This window comes from Delphinus delphis, chromosome 14, assembly GCF_949987515.2.
Source record: "Delphinus delphis chromosome 14, mDelDel1.2, whole genome shotgun sequence".
In the NCBI taxonomy this organism is placed as follows: Eukaryota; Metazoa; Chordata; class Mammalia; order Artiodactyla; family Delphinidae; genus Delphinus; species Delphinus delphis.
The window spans coordinates 57719722-57738064 of record NC_082696.1 but is presented as its reverse complement, the minus strand read 5'-3'; the positions used below and the strand labels follow the sequence as shown (position 1 = coordinate 57738064).

Below are 18343 nucleotides of genomic sequence, written 5' to 3'. Positions count from 1 at the left end.
AAATGTATGTGTGCTCAATAATAAAAAGACAACACAGGTAAAATGGGAAAAGGATTTGCATAAACATTTCTCCAAAGAAGATAAACAAATTGCAAGAAGGACATGAAAAGATGATTGGGCATTAGTCACTAGGGAAATGCAAACCAAAACTACAATGAGATTTCACTTCACCCCCGCTAAGATGGGTATAGTAAAAAAAGGTAGATAATAGGAAATGTTGGAGGATATGAAGAAACTTGAACCCTCATACACCACTGGTAGGAATGTAAAATGGTGCAGCACTTTGGAAAACAGTTAAACTGTTGTTCAAAGAGTTTAACATAGACCCAGCAATTTCACTCATAGGTACATATCCAAAAAGAAATGAAAACATATATGCGCACAGAAAGCTGTGTGCAAATGTTCATAGTGGCATTATACATAATAGCAAATTAGAAACAATCCTAAGGTCTATCAGCTGATAAATAGATAAATAAAATATATATCTATACAATAAAATATTATCCATACATAAGGAATGACATACTGATGCATGCTACAACATAGATGAACCTTGATAAATTATGCTAAGTGAAAGAATTCAGTTGCAAAAGACCACATGTCATATGGTTCCATCTATATAAAATGCTTATGCTTACAGCATAAGCAAACCTTTGGAGATGGAAAATGCACTGGTGGTTGCCTCTACCTAGGAAATTTGGGAACGTATGGGGAGTGATAGGAAATGGGTATGGGCTTTCTTTTGGGGAGGGGAGATGAGAATGTTCGAAAATCAGATTGTGGTGATAGTTGCACAATGCTGTGTATATACTAAAAAAAGAAAAACCCACCAACATTGAATTGTACAATTGAATTAATTTGGTTAATTGTACGGTAAGTGAATTATATCTCAATAAAACTGTTTAAGAAAAATGTTTTGTATATATGTATAAAAACGTACCTTTCATAACCTTGCTTAATTTTTATGTTGTGATCATATATATATTTGAAAGCTTTTCTGAATGTGAATCCCTACCATAAAATGAAGTCCCTACTATAAAATTCAAACATGCTTTCAGGAAACTAAAATGTATCACCATTTGGTCATGGACACAATAATGTGAGCACGAATAACACAAGCGATGGCGTCGCATTTTCAATCAAACACATAATTCGTGGTGACATTAGGATAGTACACAGGATCCTACTAGTGAACCTACTAATTGTTATTCAGAGATGCTGGTTATGAACCTGAGTTTGATTTTTAGTTGTGACATTGAGCTGGGTATTTTTATTGTTCTGTTCCTATTGCTATCATAATGACCATTTGATGAACTTCCATCACTCACAGGTTGTCCTAGGGATTACACAGGTATCTGCTAGGATAGTTTCCTCCCATTACGCACCACTGGGTCATGGGTTAAAGGAAAATTCTGTGTCTCCTGAACATAGATTTACGTGTTCTTTCTTCAGGAGGTGGGCTCGCCTGGGGAGAAGGGGTTTTAGGCCTGTGGAGGAACTGAAGAGAGAAAAAATGTTTGACTTACGGCTCACCAATGGGGATTGTTCATCTGTCACATGGTCATCTTCTCGGCCCAGACAGCCTCCTTGTAACTGGAGAACTCACGTTCCCACCAGGCAGGAGGCAGGGAGGGGGAAGTGTTCCTAGAGATATTGAGTTTGGGAACATAATTTTGAGTAGAAATTTATTACAGAAACCACTGGTTATTATTCCTTCTTGAGGTCCACACATCAACTGTTTTTCTTTTCTCCCTCTTTTTTCTCTTGCCCCATGCAGATTTTTAAAAAATTAAATCTCAAAATAATTTTTAATTGGAAACACATTCTTTTTTGGGGGGGGTGGGGTGGGAGATACATTCTTATGGTACCAAAATGACACCTAAAGTGAGAGGTCCCCATCTGTCCCTGAGCTTAGAAACAAGGAAATTCAGATAATCTGTATTCCCCTTCACTATTCTTTTGTGTAGTGTTCATCTGTCATTTCTGGCTTCCCTGCTCCTCAGGGGCTAAAAGAGGCTGTCACTGCTCTCTTCTTAGACAACTGTCCCAGCCTCAACTCAGGCTGATTTTCAGCGTTTAAAAGACCTTGTCTCCTTCAGCTCAGAAACCCAGCGGCCACCTTGGAGTGGAGATTTACAAGAGAATATACATCTGTATACACATCTGAATGTACAAGAATACTTATCATTATGCCTGTGTTTTAACATAGTGTGTGTATATTTTACACATACATCAGCAAATATTTTCATTGACTTATTTGGGTGTGAAGTTCTCTTTAACATACAAAAGAAGATACTTTTGTTTCTTTTGACTCTTCCCCCCCATTCAAATACCAAATTGTTCTTATTATTGCCCCAAGAGAGGGTATGTTCTTTGGGGATGGGGATGGGAGGCAGAGATAAAGAGAAAGAAAGCAGAGCTCTTCAAGGGCGGGGGGAAGGGGGGAAAACCGTCTGGGAATCTCAAGAACATCTTTATTTTGCCTTTTAACTCTCCGCCTTTCTGATTAAAGAGTTCAGACCCGCTCCCCCGCCCGTGTTCAATTATCCCCCAGCATCTTTTCTCAGAAGCTGTCACCACCACTTGCTGAACCACAGCCCCATCCTGAGCCATTAGCCCGGTTCTTTTCCATTTCGCTTTGCTTTCCTCAGTTTCTCCCTGCAAGCTTTATAAATCTCCTTTGGAGGAGGAGTGTCCAAGCGGGTGGAAGTCTGAACACAATGCAACCTGAGAATTTCTGTCACTCTCTGCATATGCTCCTAAGTGCTTTAATCCCAATTAGGGGCGGCTGACACACGGTCCTATTCATTCCCATCAGCTCTTGAATACATTTGCCTAGAAATGAACTTCACAAATAGAGGCGCTCCTAAATGTGCCCAACAGCAAGGAAAATCGAATTGAGTGCGGGCTCATTCGGCAGCGGCAGGCAGAGGAGCGTTGAATGTGAAGGTGCCCCGAGACATTGCAATTCAGCAACACAGCTCGCTGACTTTTCTTTGCACCATGTCAACCGAAAGAACCAAGAAATAAGTTGAGGAACTCCGGTTAAAAGGCAACTTGAGAGGGACTCTGAATACTTTTATTGAGCCGCTTCCAATGAAGGACTTAAAAAACAACAAAAAAGGCACCACAAAACCCACCAGCGGCGTCCCGGTTGAGTCCTGGGCGCGCGTTTGGAGCCTCCCGGCCGCGGCGCACCCACCGACCTCGCAATTAAGGGGAAAACGGCCCCGTCGCCGGCGTGTCATCTGGTGGCGTTCCCAGAGCCCGTCGTCGCCGCCGCCCTATTCAGACTCGGCCTTAATGTCCCACCCGCGCCTCGGGGGCCGCGCAGCTGGTCCGCGTTGACCCGCCCGCCCGGCCGGCGCGGACACCATCGGGGGGCGCGGCCAGGCCACCTCCGGCCCAAACTCGGTGGAGACCCAGGCCTCTGCCTCCGCCCGGGTCTCGCCTGCTGTCCTTGACCCCGCACCGCTCCCTCCAACTCTGGGTTCGGGACTCTGCGCGTGGGCCAAGGAGTGGGGTGGGGTTGGTGACTGCCCAACAACCGAGTCCTCAAGGCCAAGCGCCACGGAGGGGGGTGAGCAGCCAGCTCCGCCGCCCTGGGGATCCGAAGCCCAAGGACTTTGAGCCCGGGAGACCCGCAGTTCAGCGAGAAGTCCTGCTGGGGCTCTTTCCCTCTAGGCGGAGCCCAGCAGGGTCACACGTGCGCGGCGCGGCAGCGTTTCCAGCCCGGCGCTCCGGCGCCAGCAGGCGCGGGCGGGGGCCGCCCCCTGGCGCAGGCCCGCTGAGCGCAGCGGCGCGGTGGGACTGGACTCCAGGCAGGCTCCCCCTGTGGCGGAAGGGCCGCTGCTCTCCCGCGCCCACGCCTGTTTAGGGGCAACCTGTTACCCGCGCGGCGGCATTGGCCGCGCGGTTCCGCGGTGGGCCGCCCCCAAACCCTCCTGGCCCCGCACCTCGGCGCAGAAGGGATTTCGCTTTAACGGGGCCTCTGGACGTCCATTTTCAGTCCATAAAAAAGCCAAGTGGAATGTTTTGATTGAGTCTCAACATTGTCTTTGAATAAGGCTGAGACCATGTAATTAATGTGTCTTTTTAATAAGGGACAATACGGCCGTTCAAGCTATTTAATTTCATTTAATTTTCCATCCCATTTGCTGCACAGTCCGCTTTTACTTTTAACACCCAGCCTTTCACGGCCCATCTTGCTCCACTGGGCACATTAGATTGGTTTCACCCTTGCTTTTTAGGGGAGGAAAAATAAAAGAAAATGTGTTCCTTTCCTCCTTTGTGGACAATTTATTTCACTTGGGGAACTTCAACTCTGAGCCACAGGACAGAATAAAACTGGGCGAGCTGGTGTGAATGCCTCTGGCGCAGTCCCTTTCTTCTGGTGGGGCTGGGAACCAGCCACAATTGGCTATATTAATAAATAACTTTCCTCACAGTCGGCCTTTACATGGTCCTATTGATAAAATTGTTCGCGTGTCGTTCACGCTTTTTCACTCATTAAGGAGGGCCGGGGAGGAGTCCCGAACCCAGGCCCCGCACTCGCCCCTTCCCGCTCGCAGTGCTGGTAATTTAAACTGGGTGTCATCCTGGAGTCGCCAGGCCAGAGGTTAGAGGGACATGTTCATGGCTTAAATTTATTGCCCTCCAACTCTTCGGAGCGGCTTCCTCTCCTCCCCTCCCCCGGCTTTTGCCATTCATGGGCAGCTGGATCAAAGGCTCCCTCCTCTCCGTATCAGGCAGCCTTCGCGGCCCGAAGAGAGGCAATTGGAGGGTTAAGAAGGAAAAAAATCAGTGGTAGCTCCCTCAGAAAGTGGCCCTGGGCACGGTGTGGATGCACGGATAGAGGGACCGCAGCGTATGATCGCCCAGACCCATCGAGCGGCTCTTTTCTGCTCCAGCTGCCGCGCCTACACAGGCCTTGGAGTTACCACCTAGCGGCCATCCATGTGTCACCACCCCGCCTGACTTGTGATGTTTAGACTTGAGACCCTTGACCTGGCTTGGATTCCCCTATTAGGCAAACCGCGAGTTTTGGAGCGCCCTAAATTCATTCACTCTACAGATCATTGCTGTTGACCTTCGCACAAACGCTAGTGAATCGCAGAATGGAAGCCAGGAGTCTGCATCATCGTTCCCATTTTACGGATTAGGAGACTGAGGCTCTGAAGTAATTCCTCGAGGCTTGAGTGACGGAGCACAGACTGAATGACCCCCATTCTCTTGACTTTGTCCAGTACTGCGAACTCAGGTCTCCACCGAAGGGTGCCACACGTAGCTTCTTTGAGGGCTTCATGGGACGAACTGTTAAAATACAGCTGTCGCCACCTTGCGTTCTGCTGCCGTTGTTAATCAGAGTCATCCACGTCAGTGGCCTAAGAACCGCAGTTTCGCGGGCAGAGCTTGGTGGAGATTTCGGCGTGGCGGCAGCGGGGAGTCCTCTGCCCATCTGTACAGTGGCTGGGCCTCCAACACCAGGCCCGAACACAGAGTCATTCAGTCCTCTCCAGGAATACCACGTCGGCCTCGTGTCCCGGTCCACTGGATTTGGGAAGTGGTGCTCGGGGTGAGCAGCACGTGGCAGGTGAGGGCAGAACTGTCACAAATATCTAATGAAATTGATCACTCGCCTAACTTATGAAAATAATTGTCCCCACGCAAATCGGAGGTTTCCCTAAAAGAAAACGAGGAACATTCTAGTTTAACGAAGTACTCGTTCTCCTAGCTTACGAACTGGGCTAAAGGCAGAGGTTATCAACGCCCACCTCGCCCTCTTTTCTGTGACCTTTGCTATAGTGCTTTTCCTTTTTTTTTTTTAAAGGAAAAGTCTGGTGTGTTGGTTCTGGGGAAATTAGCCCCAAGGAATTCATCCTCGTTTTAAACTTAAAAGCGTGCAGGACTTAGAGACACCGATGTAGAGAAGAAAGTATGGACACCAAGGGGTGGAGGGAGACAGTGGCGGGTGGTGGTGGTGGTGGGACGAACTGGGAGATTGGGATTGACATATATACACTAATATGTATAAAATAGATAACTAATAAGAACCTGCTGTATAAAAAATAAATAAAATTCAAAAATACAAAAAAAGCGTGCAGGACTTGAGTCGTCGGTTGGTGTGCAGGGGAGACATGATTAAAAACCCAGCCCGCAGAACCCCTCTTCAAACCTCGGGTGCGGTCAGGGCACGCGAACCCCCGCAGCGTCCGGTCCTGCGGCCTCTTCCCATTCTCCAGAGAAAGTGCGGCCCTGGGGTGCATCCGGGAGCAGAGATGAACAACTGACCTCGTCTCCCAAAACTAGTCCGGACGCTTCATACTTCGGGGCGAAACAGGACAGAGGGAACGATAAAGCGGTTCTAAATAGAGGACTGGCCTGAACCCAATCCCCTGAAATGGTAATACGGCCGTTATTTAAAAAGTGTAGGTATTTTCTGGTGTTTTCCCATCAAGTACCTGCCTAATTTCTGTATGGCACACGCCAGAAATCAATAGAAGTTAACAAGTCCTCCAAACAGTCCCCATCTCTTTGTTTAATCTCCTTTACAATAAAGCCAAGGGGAGAGAATTAAAAATCTTTGAAGTAGATCAAGGCTCAAAGGAATCAGCCAAGTAGACTTAAAGTAGTCACTTATTTCCCAAAACTGGTTTGTCGGTGAACAATAAAAGGAAGTAAAATTTATGGAGAAATTATACAGTGGATTTGTCACTTAAAATATCGTAACTGTCTCGAGGACAATGCCCCATGCTGAGGATTAATGGTCCCGCCGGACCTTTGATTCACCAGCGCCTTTTCTTCGCCCTTGACAAATTGGATTTTTAGGAATGGGAAGGTCGCCTGGACCATTGTGCGCCAGCCATTCAGAGGCCTCGATTATGCAGGGGGCTGAGGGAACCATTCCATGTGACCCTCTCGGGTGGGACTCTGCAGCTGCTCTGCAGCGCAACTCTCTCACCAAACTCCGCGCCCTTGCGCTAGCGGTGCCAAAAGGCGCCCGCCCAGATTGAAAAGGCGCAGTGCCGGCCCGGCCGCGTCACTCCGAGGGCGGAGAACGCACGTCGGGGCGCGGCTAGCCAGCTAGCGCGCGGCTCAGGCTCTGTCGCTCGCGCCCTGCCGAGGACCCAGTGCGCCCGAGCGCCTGCCTGGCGGCGGCGGCAGCAATGCACGGAGCCGCTCGCGCTCCGGCCACCAGCGTGAGTGCCGATTGCTGCATCCCGGCCGGCCTGCGCCTCGGGCCGGTGCCTGGAACCTTCAAGCTGGGCAAGTACCTGTCAGACCGCAGGGAACCCGGGCCCAAGAAAAAGGTATTAGCCATTCCGACCTCCGCCCCCTGCCGTTCGTTCGCCTCCCCTTATCCCCTCCAGGAAAGGGGTGGATAGGGCCAGGGGAGGAAAGGGGTGACTGAGTCGTTATCTGCCAATTCTGCCAGTTGGAAGGGGACTCCGATCATTTCCCACAAGTCGCACTAGCCGAGAGCTGGACGTGGGCCGGGCTAGGGGAGAGGACGTGGCTGAGAGGGGACAGCCCCCGGGTGGGGTGCGTGGGGCTCTTTACGTGCCGGGACCACTCGGAACCCCCGATTTCCCCGGAGCGCTGAGGTGTTCTTCGCAGAGGCGACCCCTCCTCCCGCCGCATCTCTCCTCTCTTGGCAAATATGCCTTTTCTCTTTTATACAACTCACAGGCGCTGAGGACTTTTCTTACCTTCTGCCCTTCAATGAGCTAATTTGAGGCTTAAATTTGACTTCAAATAATTTGATCTCATCGTCTCCGAAAAATTTATCCTTGGGTACTCTCAGTTCCTAGAACCTCCCCAGGTGTTTCCTTCCACGGGTGTCTGCTTGCGGGTTCGGGGTGAATGGAGAGAGGGTGCGCCAGGTGGTGGCTCTGACGCAGACTCCGAGGACGAGGAGCGCCCAGCCGCGAGGGGCACCGGGGCTGAGCGCCTGCAGCCGGGCTCGGAGGGGCCAGAATCGCAGTTGGGAGGCGTCAGGGCCAACACGCTCGCTCCGACTTCCCGAACAGCGTCGCGAACCCCGACCAGAGAGAGGTTCTAACAGGCCCCCGCCCGCCCCGAGGCGTCTCAGCGGGCGAAGGTCGGTCAACTGACACCAGGAATGAAGGCAGGAGTCCGGTGGCGTGGGCAGGGGTGACTGGGAAGAGGACTTTAGACTACAGCTTTCTTGTAAGGAATTGCTCCGGGCCCGGTCGACGGGACCCGCATCTGGCTCATCACGCAATCATCCTCTTCCCCAGAGTAGTATAGCCGGGCTCGCCGTGCACCGCTCCATCTTCTTTAAACGCGCTTTAATTGCTTTTAAATGGCCGGCCAGCGCGCGGCCGCTTTGTTCAGTTTCGCCGCGGGGCTCGCGTGCAGCTCCGCGTTTTGGTGCGGTGCCGCTGGAATGCGGAGGCAAGAGAAGAGGCGCGGGACACCCTGCGTTCTGGGACTGACTTAGAAACGTCTCTAGCCCGGTGTCGGGGCTGCTCTTAAAACTGCGAGACGGAGAGATGCGGTGGGGGTGGGAGACGTCTTGGCACGAGATGTGCCCAGGCGCTTGGGCAGGATGCTTTCACTCCTCGTGCTGTCAAAGTGGGACAAGACGGGCGGGGTCGGCGGGGGGGGGGAACTGTTATACTAGCCAGCCTCCCCTCTTCCTCCCTCCCCCAAGCAAGGTTCCTAAGGACTTACTCTCCTCCCAGCAGCCCACAGCGGTCTGGCCAACATGAGCACAACCATTTTCCTGAGTCGGCTGGGGGTGGAGGATACACTTGCCCGATGGGTTGTGGGCCTGGTCGTGGCACGGGGGAGAACGACCACTGCTTGTGTTGCAGGTGCGCATGGTGAGAGGGGAGCTGGTGGACGAGTCGGGGGGCTCCCCCCTGGAGTGGATAGGGTTAATCCGGGCAGCCAGGAACCCCCAGGAACAGACTCTCGAAGCTATTGCAGACTTACCCGGAGGACAGGTACTGTGGGCTTCCCCCCCACCCCACTGCCAGTTCTATCTACCGAACAGTCACTGATATTAAGAGCAAAGCACTTTAGCTAGAGGTCTCATTTAAACGTCCCAACAACCCTATAAGGTAGATACTATTATTTTCCCGGTTTGAAGAATGAGGGAATTGAGGTTCAGAGAGGTCCAATAGTTTTCCCAGCGTCACACAGAGTCAGGGCGCGGAATGGAACCTTTCCTCTCAGTTGTTTTTTGACCGATTACCCAGGAAATGACAGCAAGCTGTCCTGTTCCTTGCGTCCCAGATCTTCTACCGAGCGCTGCGAGACGTCCAGCCAGGGGAGGAGCTGACCGTGTGGTATTCCAACTCCTTGGCGCAGTGGTTTGACATCCCCACGACTGCAACTCCGACGCATGACGAGAAAGGTACCGCCTCTGAGAAAGCCTTCGGGTCAGCGCGGGTAGGCGAGAGTCCAGCCCTCCTCCGGTCTTTGGGCCCGTCCCTAGACTTGAAGGGCCTTTTTCCTGCGCTGTGTAAAACTGAATTCATACTCCCTGTCGGAGTGGGCAGAGGCGACGTCATCACTACCTCCTTTAAATCAACAGTAAATGATAAAAACAAACCATAATAATCTGGCTCTCGATGGCAGGGAAAAAATACTCTTCGTGAATTTCATGCAGGTCATCCTTTCTGATTGCATACCCAAAGAGACAGTTATTTACTCACCTAAGAATCAATAAAGATGCTTTAACGTAGTGTTAGGGTAACCACCTCATGAGCTCCAAAAAGTGTAACTCAAACCGAGGGGCATCTATTCACTGGTTTGGAGGAAAGTAACGTATTTCTACAGCATTTTAGAAGCATTACGGTACTTACAGCTGGTCAGTTGGCAGGTACTGAGGCCCTTCCATTTAAATGGTATTTATTCATTTCCCTCTCCCTACTTAAATCGAAACTGGGATGTATCCCAGTTTCTTCTCAGATTTATTTGACCCCTTCCAAAGCCAAGAGCGGATTTATGCAAATTAAGGTGCAGTAACTAAAGAGAAAAACATTTTCAAACCTTCCCTAGAACACTGAGGAACACTTCCTGTGGAAAAAGGCTGGGAGGTGCTAAAATAGTTAAGATCTTGAGACTCCTTGTTATTGCACAACACTTCCATGACTTTCTTTGTTCTTTGCCAGTTGTTTTTGTTTTGTAATTTCTCCTAAAGACACAGTTATATTTAAACTCAACATCATGGATGCCGTCAACTATTTTAACACATTCTCCTGAATTTCCTGCTCAATCTCATTCCTTTAGAAATAGAGTTAAAGATCTCAATACTAGTGTGGGACTTAAGAAACAATTAATGAATAAGAGAATGAAGTTAATTCAAAATGATGAATCACTTCACTTCAGAGTGTCACTGTCTTCTGTAAACTAATTCTATTGATTTTGTGGGTAGATCTGTATGTACAGTATTCATAAAAGTTATCTTAGTTTGTTCCTTGCATCACATTACATCCTCTTGTCAACTTCTTCCAGTAAAAGGGAAACATGACAAAAGCCCCATAGTGGAAAACTCTCAAATCTGCCACTATAGAACAATTTCAAGGACTCCTGGCCTTTGGGGGCCAGGAATTTTTGCACAGAACACCCTTCTTTAGACACTCTCAAATAGTACAAAAGCAACTTTTTTGAGTGGTGGCCCTCATGTTTTCATTTCAGTCAATAGAGCCTATAAACATCATATGGTCACAGATATCAAAAGAGACACCATTTTCCTTTTGGGGAATGTGTGGGTTACTTTGAACCCTGATTTCCACAGCTTTGAGGTGCTTGAAATCTTGACCACCTTAGAGTTACATCCAGGAGAGGAGGCAAAATCACTTATGAAGTGTGTTTGGTACTTTTGGCATAGGTTGGATTTCAGGATCCAGAGAACATGTCAGTTCATTAGGATAAACAAACAAACAAAAAAACACAGTGAAACAGAAAACATACATTTGCTTAAACCTTGGAAAGAGGAAGAAATAAGTAGGAATGACTGCTATTCTTCCAATATTGACTAACCCCAGTGGGTTTCAATTCCATAGTAAGATTAACAAAAATACTGACTCTTTGTTTTAGGAACAAAGCTTACTTGGCTTTGCATTGAGCTGAGTCACTCTAGGGCAGCCTCTGAAAGTGCTCTCTTTAAAAAGGGGTGATGAGAGGGAGGTTCTGAACTTAGCAGGAAGAAGGTTACTTAATATATTAAATCAACATACCCACCAAGAGAACTCAGGAAGTCTCTTCTCCCTCTCTTTTTATGAAGATTTATTTTACATGGCTGTTCAATACAACAGAAATATTGAATTGATTTTTGTTTAAGTCTTCCATAGATAATTAGGATAGGGCACATAGGCAAATCCTCTTCCCTTCTTTTTCGTTCTGCTCTACCTTGGCTTCAGCTGGAATAATCTGCTCCTTACTTGAACTTCCACCTTAGTTATTTGGGAGGACTACTTGCTTTATACAAATTCAGAAGCAAAATACATGAAGGGAGGAATATCTGAAAATTCCCCCCATTGTTGTTTCTGTAGTAATGTTTTAGTAGTTTAAGCTACTTGTGTGCAAGGAGGAAAAATTTAACTTTCCCATTACATTTAATGAAACTGACATTTACTTTGGATACTTCCTTGTGGCTCAACTAACTTCTTTCTCATAGACATCCTTCCCTTCAGTATTATTGATCAACCACAGCATTTAAAAAGACATCCAGGGCTTCCCTGGTGGTGCGGTGGTTGAGAGTCTGCCTGCCGATGCAGGGGACGCGGGTTCGTGCCCCAGTCCGGGAAGATCCCACATGCCGCGGAGTGGCTGGGCCCGTGAGCCATGGCCGCTGAGCCTGCGCGTCCGGAGCCTGTGCTCCGCAATGGGAGAGGCCACAACAGTGAGAGGCCCGCGTACCGCAAAAAAAAAAAAAAAAAAAAAAAAAGACATCCAATTGCAAGCTCGTTGTTCTCTGTAGGGATGTAACATGATCTTTTTGAGTAAAAATTAACTTCTACCATGTGATCAAAATCTGTTTCATACATGTGTCTTTTGATTGTGTTCATAGACCCTAGCAAAATTTAAAAACAACTGTTAATAATATTAAACACACAAAAAAGGTTTGATGCCAAAAGCATGTATATAGTCCCTGATATAAAATGGTGCACTTATCAAAAGTTGAGTATATTATTCACACACACACACACACACACACACACATCATATATATTTTACAAGGACTTTACTAAGCTTGGATTTGTGCAGCTATCTAGGAGTTAATTAATTACCAGGTGGAACAACTGATAAGGTAATGCAACATCATCCTTCTGTTTTTAGAATATCGGGACATAAGACTTTTTCTTTTCTCCCATCAAATTAAATGGAGTTAAAGAGGAAATAAAGATACAAATAATTTTGAAGAATAGCAAATCATAGTCCCTATGTGGTCCTTCAGTTGGTCACGCTCCAGGAAAACCTCAGGCAAAGTGTTTAAGGCTGGGAGGGGGTGGGGAGGGTGGGTAGTGGACATAAAAGACATTGTTCTATGAAAAGGAATGATTACATATGGCCCATACATACAGGATATTGTCTCGCCTGGTAATGAGGCGCTCACGACCATTAGATTGGCCTTTGTTCAGTTTACCCAAACTCCTTGACATACGCCACCTATTCTGCAAACGCCAACAGATGGGCCCAGGCCCAGCACAGCCCCAAACACTTGATTTAAAGCAACAGCTGCTCTCGGCTCTTCCCTGGCCAGCCTGCCTGAGCGCTGCCCTCCCAAGGAAGATTTGCTCGCATGGCCCGGAGGAAGTCTTCGTTGGAAAGGCCCAGGTCACCCCTCTCGGCCCCTGAGTAGTCTCAGAGGATGGAGATGGTGACAAAGTTGGCCATTTGGGGCTTCTCGGAGTCCTCGCTACAATGGGGCTACCGAACTCCCTTATTCGCCGGAACCCAAGAATACTCCTGCTTCTTCCCATACTGCTGGTCAAAACCTGGGCTTTGCCTTGGGCGCGCTGGCGCTTTTTTTCTCTCTCGCTTGCTTGCTTCTCACTGGGTCGCTTTTTCACTTTTTCTCGCCCAGGGGAGGAGCGCTACATTTGCTGGTACTGCTGGAGGACGTTTAGATACCCCAACAGCCTTAAGGCGCACCTACGTTTCCACTGTGTGCTCAGCAGCGGCGGGGGCCGCGCCTACCTGCACCACGAGCACACGGCTCGCCAAGGCGCTGCCCCGGCGGCGGATGGCCTTCGCCTCTCCCCGAAACCCCCAGCGCCAGACTTCGCTGCGGCCGCCCCGGCGGGCACTCTTCGGGCCCACCCGCAGGTCCCGCCGGCCCTCCAGGCTTGCGGAGCGCGGGAGAGCATCAAGCGCGAGGCCTCCTCCGCGCCCTCAGCCACCTCGCCACCCCTGGCCAAGTGGGGGCCGTCCAAGAAGGGCAAGGAGCAGCCAGAGCGCATCCTGGACATGAGTGGTGCCGCCCGGGGACACGGCCACTTCCTCGGCATCGTGGGAGGTTCCCCAGCGGGGGGCGGCGGCTTGGCTTTCTATCCTGGCGTGCGTTCGGCTTTCAAGCCCGCTGGCTTGGCCAGGGCAGCCGCGGCCGCGCACTGCGACCCCTACCGGGAGGAGGGCGGCGGCAAACCTGGGGCCAGCCTGGCCTTAAGCAGGCTGCTGGGCGGGGGCCGGGTGGGCGGACGCCCGGGAAGCGGGGAGAACCCGGCGGCGGGCGAAGCGGGCCACCACCATCACCACCATGCGCACCATCACCACCACCACCACCCCAAATGCCTGCTCGCGGGGGACCCGCCGCCTCCTCCTGGCCTGCCCTGCTCCGGGGCTCTGCGCGGCTTCCCTTTGCTCCCTGGGCCCCCAGAAGAAGCGTCCGCCTTCAAGCACGTGGAGCGCGCCCCTCCCGCAGCCGCCGAGCTGCCGGGAGCGCGTTACGCGCAGTTGCCCCCGGCGGCCGGGCTGCCCCTTGAGCGCTGCGTGCTGCCCGCCCTCGACGCAGGCGGCCTCAAAGGCTACCCAGGTGGCGAGTGCAGCCACCTGCCCGCCGTCATGCCGGCCTTTACCGTCTACAACGGGGAGCTACTCTACGGCTCACCGGCCGCTGCCACTTATTACCCGCTCAAACTGCACTTCGGCGGGCTGCTCAAGTATCCGGAGTCCCTCTCTTATTTCAGTGGACCCGCGGCGGCGGCGGCGGCGGCGGCGACCGCTCTGAGCCCGGCCGAGCTGGGCTCCCTGGCTACCATCGACCGAGAGATCGCCATGCACACGCAGCAACTGTCGGAGATGGCGGCCGGGAAAGGCCGCGGCCGCCTGGACGCGGGAACGTTGCCCGCGGCCGTCGTGGCGGCGGGTGGCGCTGGGGGTTGCAGCAGCGGGGGCGGCGGCGCGGGCAAGCCCAAGACGGGCCACCTGTGCCTCTACTGCGGCAAGCTGTATTCGCGCAAGTACGGGCTCAAGATCCACATGCGGACGCACACGGGCTACAAGCCGCTCAAGTGCAAAGTGTGCCTGCGGCCCTTCGGCGACCCCAGCAATCTCAACAAGCATATCCGGCTGCACGCCGAGGGCAACACGCCCTACCGCTGCGAGTTCTGCGGCAAGGTGCTTGTACGCCGCCGGGATCTGGAGCGCCACGTCAAGTCCCGCCACCCCGGCCAGAACCTGCTGGCCAAGGCGGCCGACGGCCCGGGCGCGGAGCCTGACTACCCCCAGGAGCCGGGGGAGCCCAAGAGCGACAACGACAGCGACGTGGACGTCTGCTTCACCGACGACCAGAGCGACCCTGAGGCCGGGGGCGGTGGCGAGCGCGACTCGTAACGAGTCTTCCTGGGAAGCAGGGAGTGTGGGGCCGTGGACAGAGAGAAGAGGGGCTTCTGTTCTGGGAGAAGAAGAACTGCTGGTGGTGAGAAGGGCCCAGCGGACAAAACCGGTTTTGTTTTGGTTGGGCGCCGCATTTGGAATGGTGAGAAATCGCTGGTCCGATGCTGAAACTCTGAGCAAAGGTTTCGAGGTGGCTTAAAGAAATCTTGCCTTCCGAGCGTACCGAGGGCCGCGGGTCTCAGCGCGCTGCAGGCTCCTGTACTCCGCGAATAGGCTCCGTCACCCCCCAAGCCAGGCGGTCTGCTCTCGGAGTTTAGGATCACATTAATGTGAAGCCACAGGGCCCTCGAGGGTGCCGAATTTAACCGCCACGTATTTTTAAATTGTTCTTTTTTTGTGGAGAAAATTGTGCCTTTTGAAACGACGTTTTGTGTGTGTATTTTACATTAGCATTTCACTGCATAGGCAAAACAGTAGTCACAATTCGGTAGATGTGACATCCATACACTTGTTTCCATTTCATCTGTTTTCGTGTCAAGGACTGCGCCTCGCTGCATTGAAGATATAGTGGTAGCAGGTGTACAAATTGGTCAAGTTGCAATTATTTATAAGAGAATAGTGACAAATGTAAAATATCTAAAGCATGAATCTAAGAGCACGCAATATATAATTTTAAAGAAAATGTCCTATTTGGTAGAGTACAAATGTGATGTATGTTGTTTTATAATGAATGATGTACAGTGGATTCAGTATTTTCGTCTTGGTTCCAGTTTGTGCAATCTTTAATAAAAATAAAGATAAGAATGAGAGTTTGTTCACTTAGCAATTTCAGCAGATCTTTTAAAGAAATAGTTTAATTTGAAAACGGTTTTCAAGGAGACTCCATAATACAATAAATTAGAGGACACTTGAATACTTTGATTATTCATTAAATAAATTTTAAGTACTGTTGTAATAGGAAAATATACAATTTTTAATACGTGCATTTCACAGGCTCCCAGCTAGCAGGCAAAACAATTGTTTTCTGAAACCATTGTTAATCATGCTAAGTGTTTTCATCTTTATGGAAAAAAGCTAATGACCTTCAAGGAAAAACACACCCACACACAATATTTCTCATCAAAAAGAACTGTGGAACTGTAGAATCACTATTTCTTGTTACGTACACTTCGACAGAACTTCCCATGGGAAGCAAGAAAAAGGAAACGTGAATAGTGCTTTTATGATTTGTACAGTTTAATATTCATTCAACAAATACTAAAGGAGGATCTATTTTGTTGGAGGTGCTGATCTATCTGCTTTATGTAGGTCCCCCGCCTGCCATGTACACCTTTCAACGATCTCCTGCTGTCTGAATGGGTCCCATTTTACAGAAGAGAAAGTATACTCTTCAAGGTCACTACTGGGAGGCCCATAATTAGAAGGCACAGTTAGAAGCAGTGACTTTATGGGTATAAAAAATTAATGCTAATTAATGGAAGGATATCACAAAGAATATAATTTTGTGGGCTAAAATTGGAAAACACCTCCTTTACCTCCCATTCCCTCTCCCAACATGCTTTCTGGGGTTTCACTGCAGTTACTAGGAAGAGGAGGACAAGTCACACTCCTCTGCTAAGGGTAGGTACCCTAACAGCCCAGGTCTGCAGCGCTCTTCCCAGAGGTTGGTGGGAAGCATCTAGTGGGTCACCAAAGGGTCTTGGATATGACCCTGATGATTTAACTCAGTTAAAAATGTCCTTTATTTTCTGCATCCTGAGTACTGTGGCAGTCTCCACCTACTGTCTTCCATTTGGGAACACGGCCTCAGTCACTGGGTGGCAGGCAGGGACTTTCTCTAACCCATCGCGGCAGGAGGCATGGGTGGGAGATGAAGGGCATCTAAGTTCTATGGGCGGTGATCAGCAAAAAAGATTTCTTCTATGGGAAAACTTATGCTGGGAATTATAGGCTTTTTAGTGTCAGCTGACCTGAAAATGTTTTGCTTTGTAAAAGAAAGCCCAAAGAGAAACAAAATATATGTGTGGATTAACATTTACATATGGTGACAATGATACTACCATTGATCCTTATGCTATTTGCAATTCTTTCTTCTCTGCAGAGGAACAAGGTTTAGTGATGGCCTTGCCACACAGAATTGGAAGTGAACCCAAGCATCTGCCAGTTCAGCCTGGGCTCCAGGAGCCCAGGGCTTATCACTGCCTACTTAGTATTATGGTCCTGCCCTTTGAAGCAAAGCTTAAAACCAAATCCACACTTACAGAGAAATATTGGAAAACTTTTCTGAAATCAGATCGTGTAAGTCCTCAAGGAAAGTGAGAAAGGCTGCCCAGATTTGAAACACAGGAAGTTTTAACAGCTATAAAAGTCATGTTTCCTTCTCCCATTTCTTAGCTCAGTACTCAGTCCTATAACTTGTTTTGTGTGAAAATAGCCTTTAAAGAAATAAATTAAAAATAGTTTGGAAAGGAAATACATTAAAATTGATAAATATCTAATAAAACAACTCCAGCCTTCTGTTTTCCCCTTTATAATTGATATCTACTATGTTATTAGAATAAATTCCAACATAAAAATGAAAATTAAATAGAGATTTAAAAGGCTCTCAATCGTAGATCATTCATAATCCTCCATAGGTTGCCTCAGATAACCTCTGTATTTGTCCGCGGGTGTGCACACTATCATACATAATTAATGCAATTATTTATTTTAATGATGAAATCAAATCAGTGATATACAATCAGTAACAATATTACTTATTTTAAGTGGTTCAGCTGACAATGTTTCTCAGGTCACTTCCTTCAGTCTCCTATCCCTTTCTCTCCACTCCCAGCCCCCAACCCTCAATTCTTCTCATCCTGATATCCGCAGCTAACTGTGAAGGTTACACTAAAGCCACTGGAAGTTCCTGAGATTTTAACTGAATATTTTGTAACAAAAGATTTTTTTAAGAATTATTTTTGACTGCATTGGGTCTTCGTTTCTGCGCGCGGGCTTTCTCTAGTTGCAGCAAGCGGTGGCTTCTCTTGTTGCGGAGCACCGACTCTAGGCGCGCGGGATTCAGTAGTTGTAGTTCGCGGGCTCTAGAGTGCAGGCTCAGTAGCTATGTACTCCGTGGCATGTGGGATCTTCCCGGACCAGGGATCGAACCCATGTCCCCTGCATCGGCAGGCGGATTCTTAACCACTGCACCACCAAGGAAGTCCCAAAAGATATTTTAAAAAATAGGAGAATTCATACCTTTTAGAAGTGAAAGACTCTAGATTGCTTAGGTCTAGTTAATTCAGACATGAAAATGTTTTGCTAAGCTGGATAAATCATCCAGACATGGGTTCTAGGCTTGCCTTCTCTCACTTGCTTGGAATCTTGGGCCAATCTTTCTCAATTTCCTCATCTGTAAAACAGGTTGAAATGAACCATAAGGTAGTTGTGAAGACTGAATGAGTTAATTCAGTTAAACTCCTTTTAGAATCAAGCCTGACACACAGTGAGCTCTCTAACAGTATTTACAAACCTCTAGCAACTCTCT

At 49.1% G+C, this 18343-nt stretch overlaps 1 protein-coding gene across 1 annotated transcript; it reads left to right on the top strand.

Annotated features, from left to right (window-relative positions):
* Positions 1–7166: 7166 nt before the first annotated feature.
* On the top strand, positions 7167–14811 carry PRDM13 (PR/SET domain 13). The gene is made up of 4 exons (XM_060030440.1): positions 7167–7310; positions 8841–8972; positions 9265–9385; positions 13064–14811. Exons 1-4 carry the CDS (start codon positions 7167–7169, stop codon positions 14809–14811), a joined length of 2145 nt encoding a protein of 714 aa, XP_059886423.1.
* The last annotated feature ends 3532 nt before the right edge of the window (positions 14812–18343 follow it).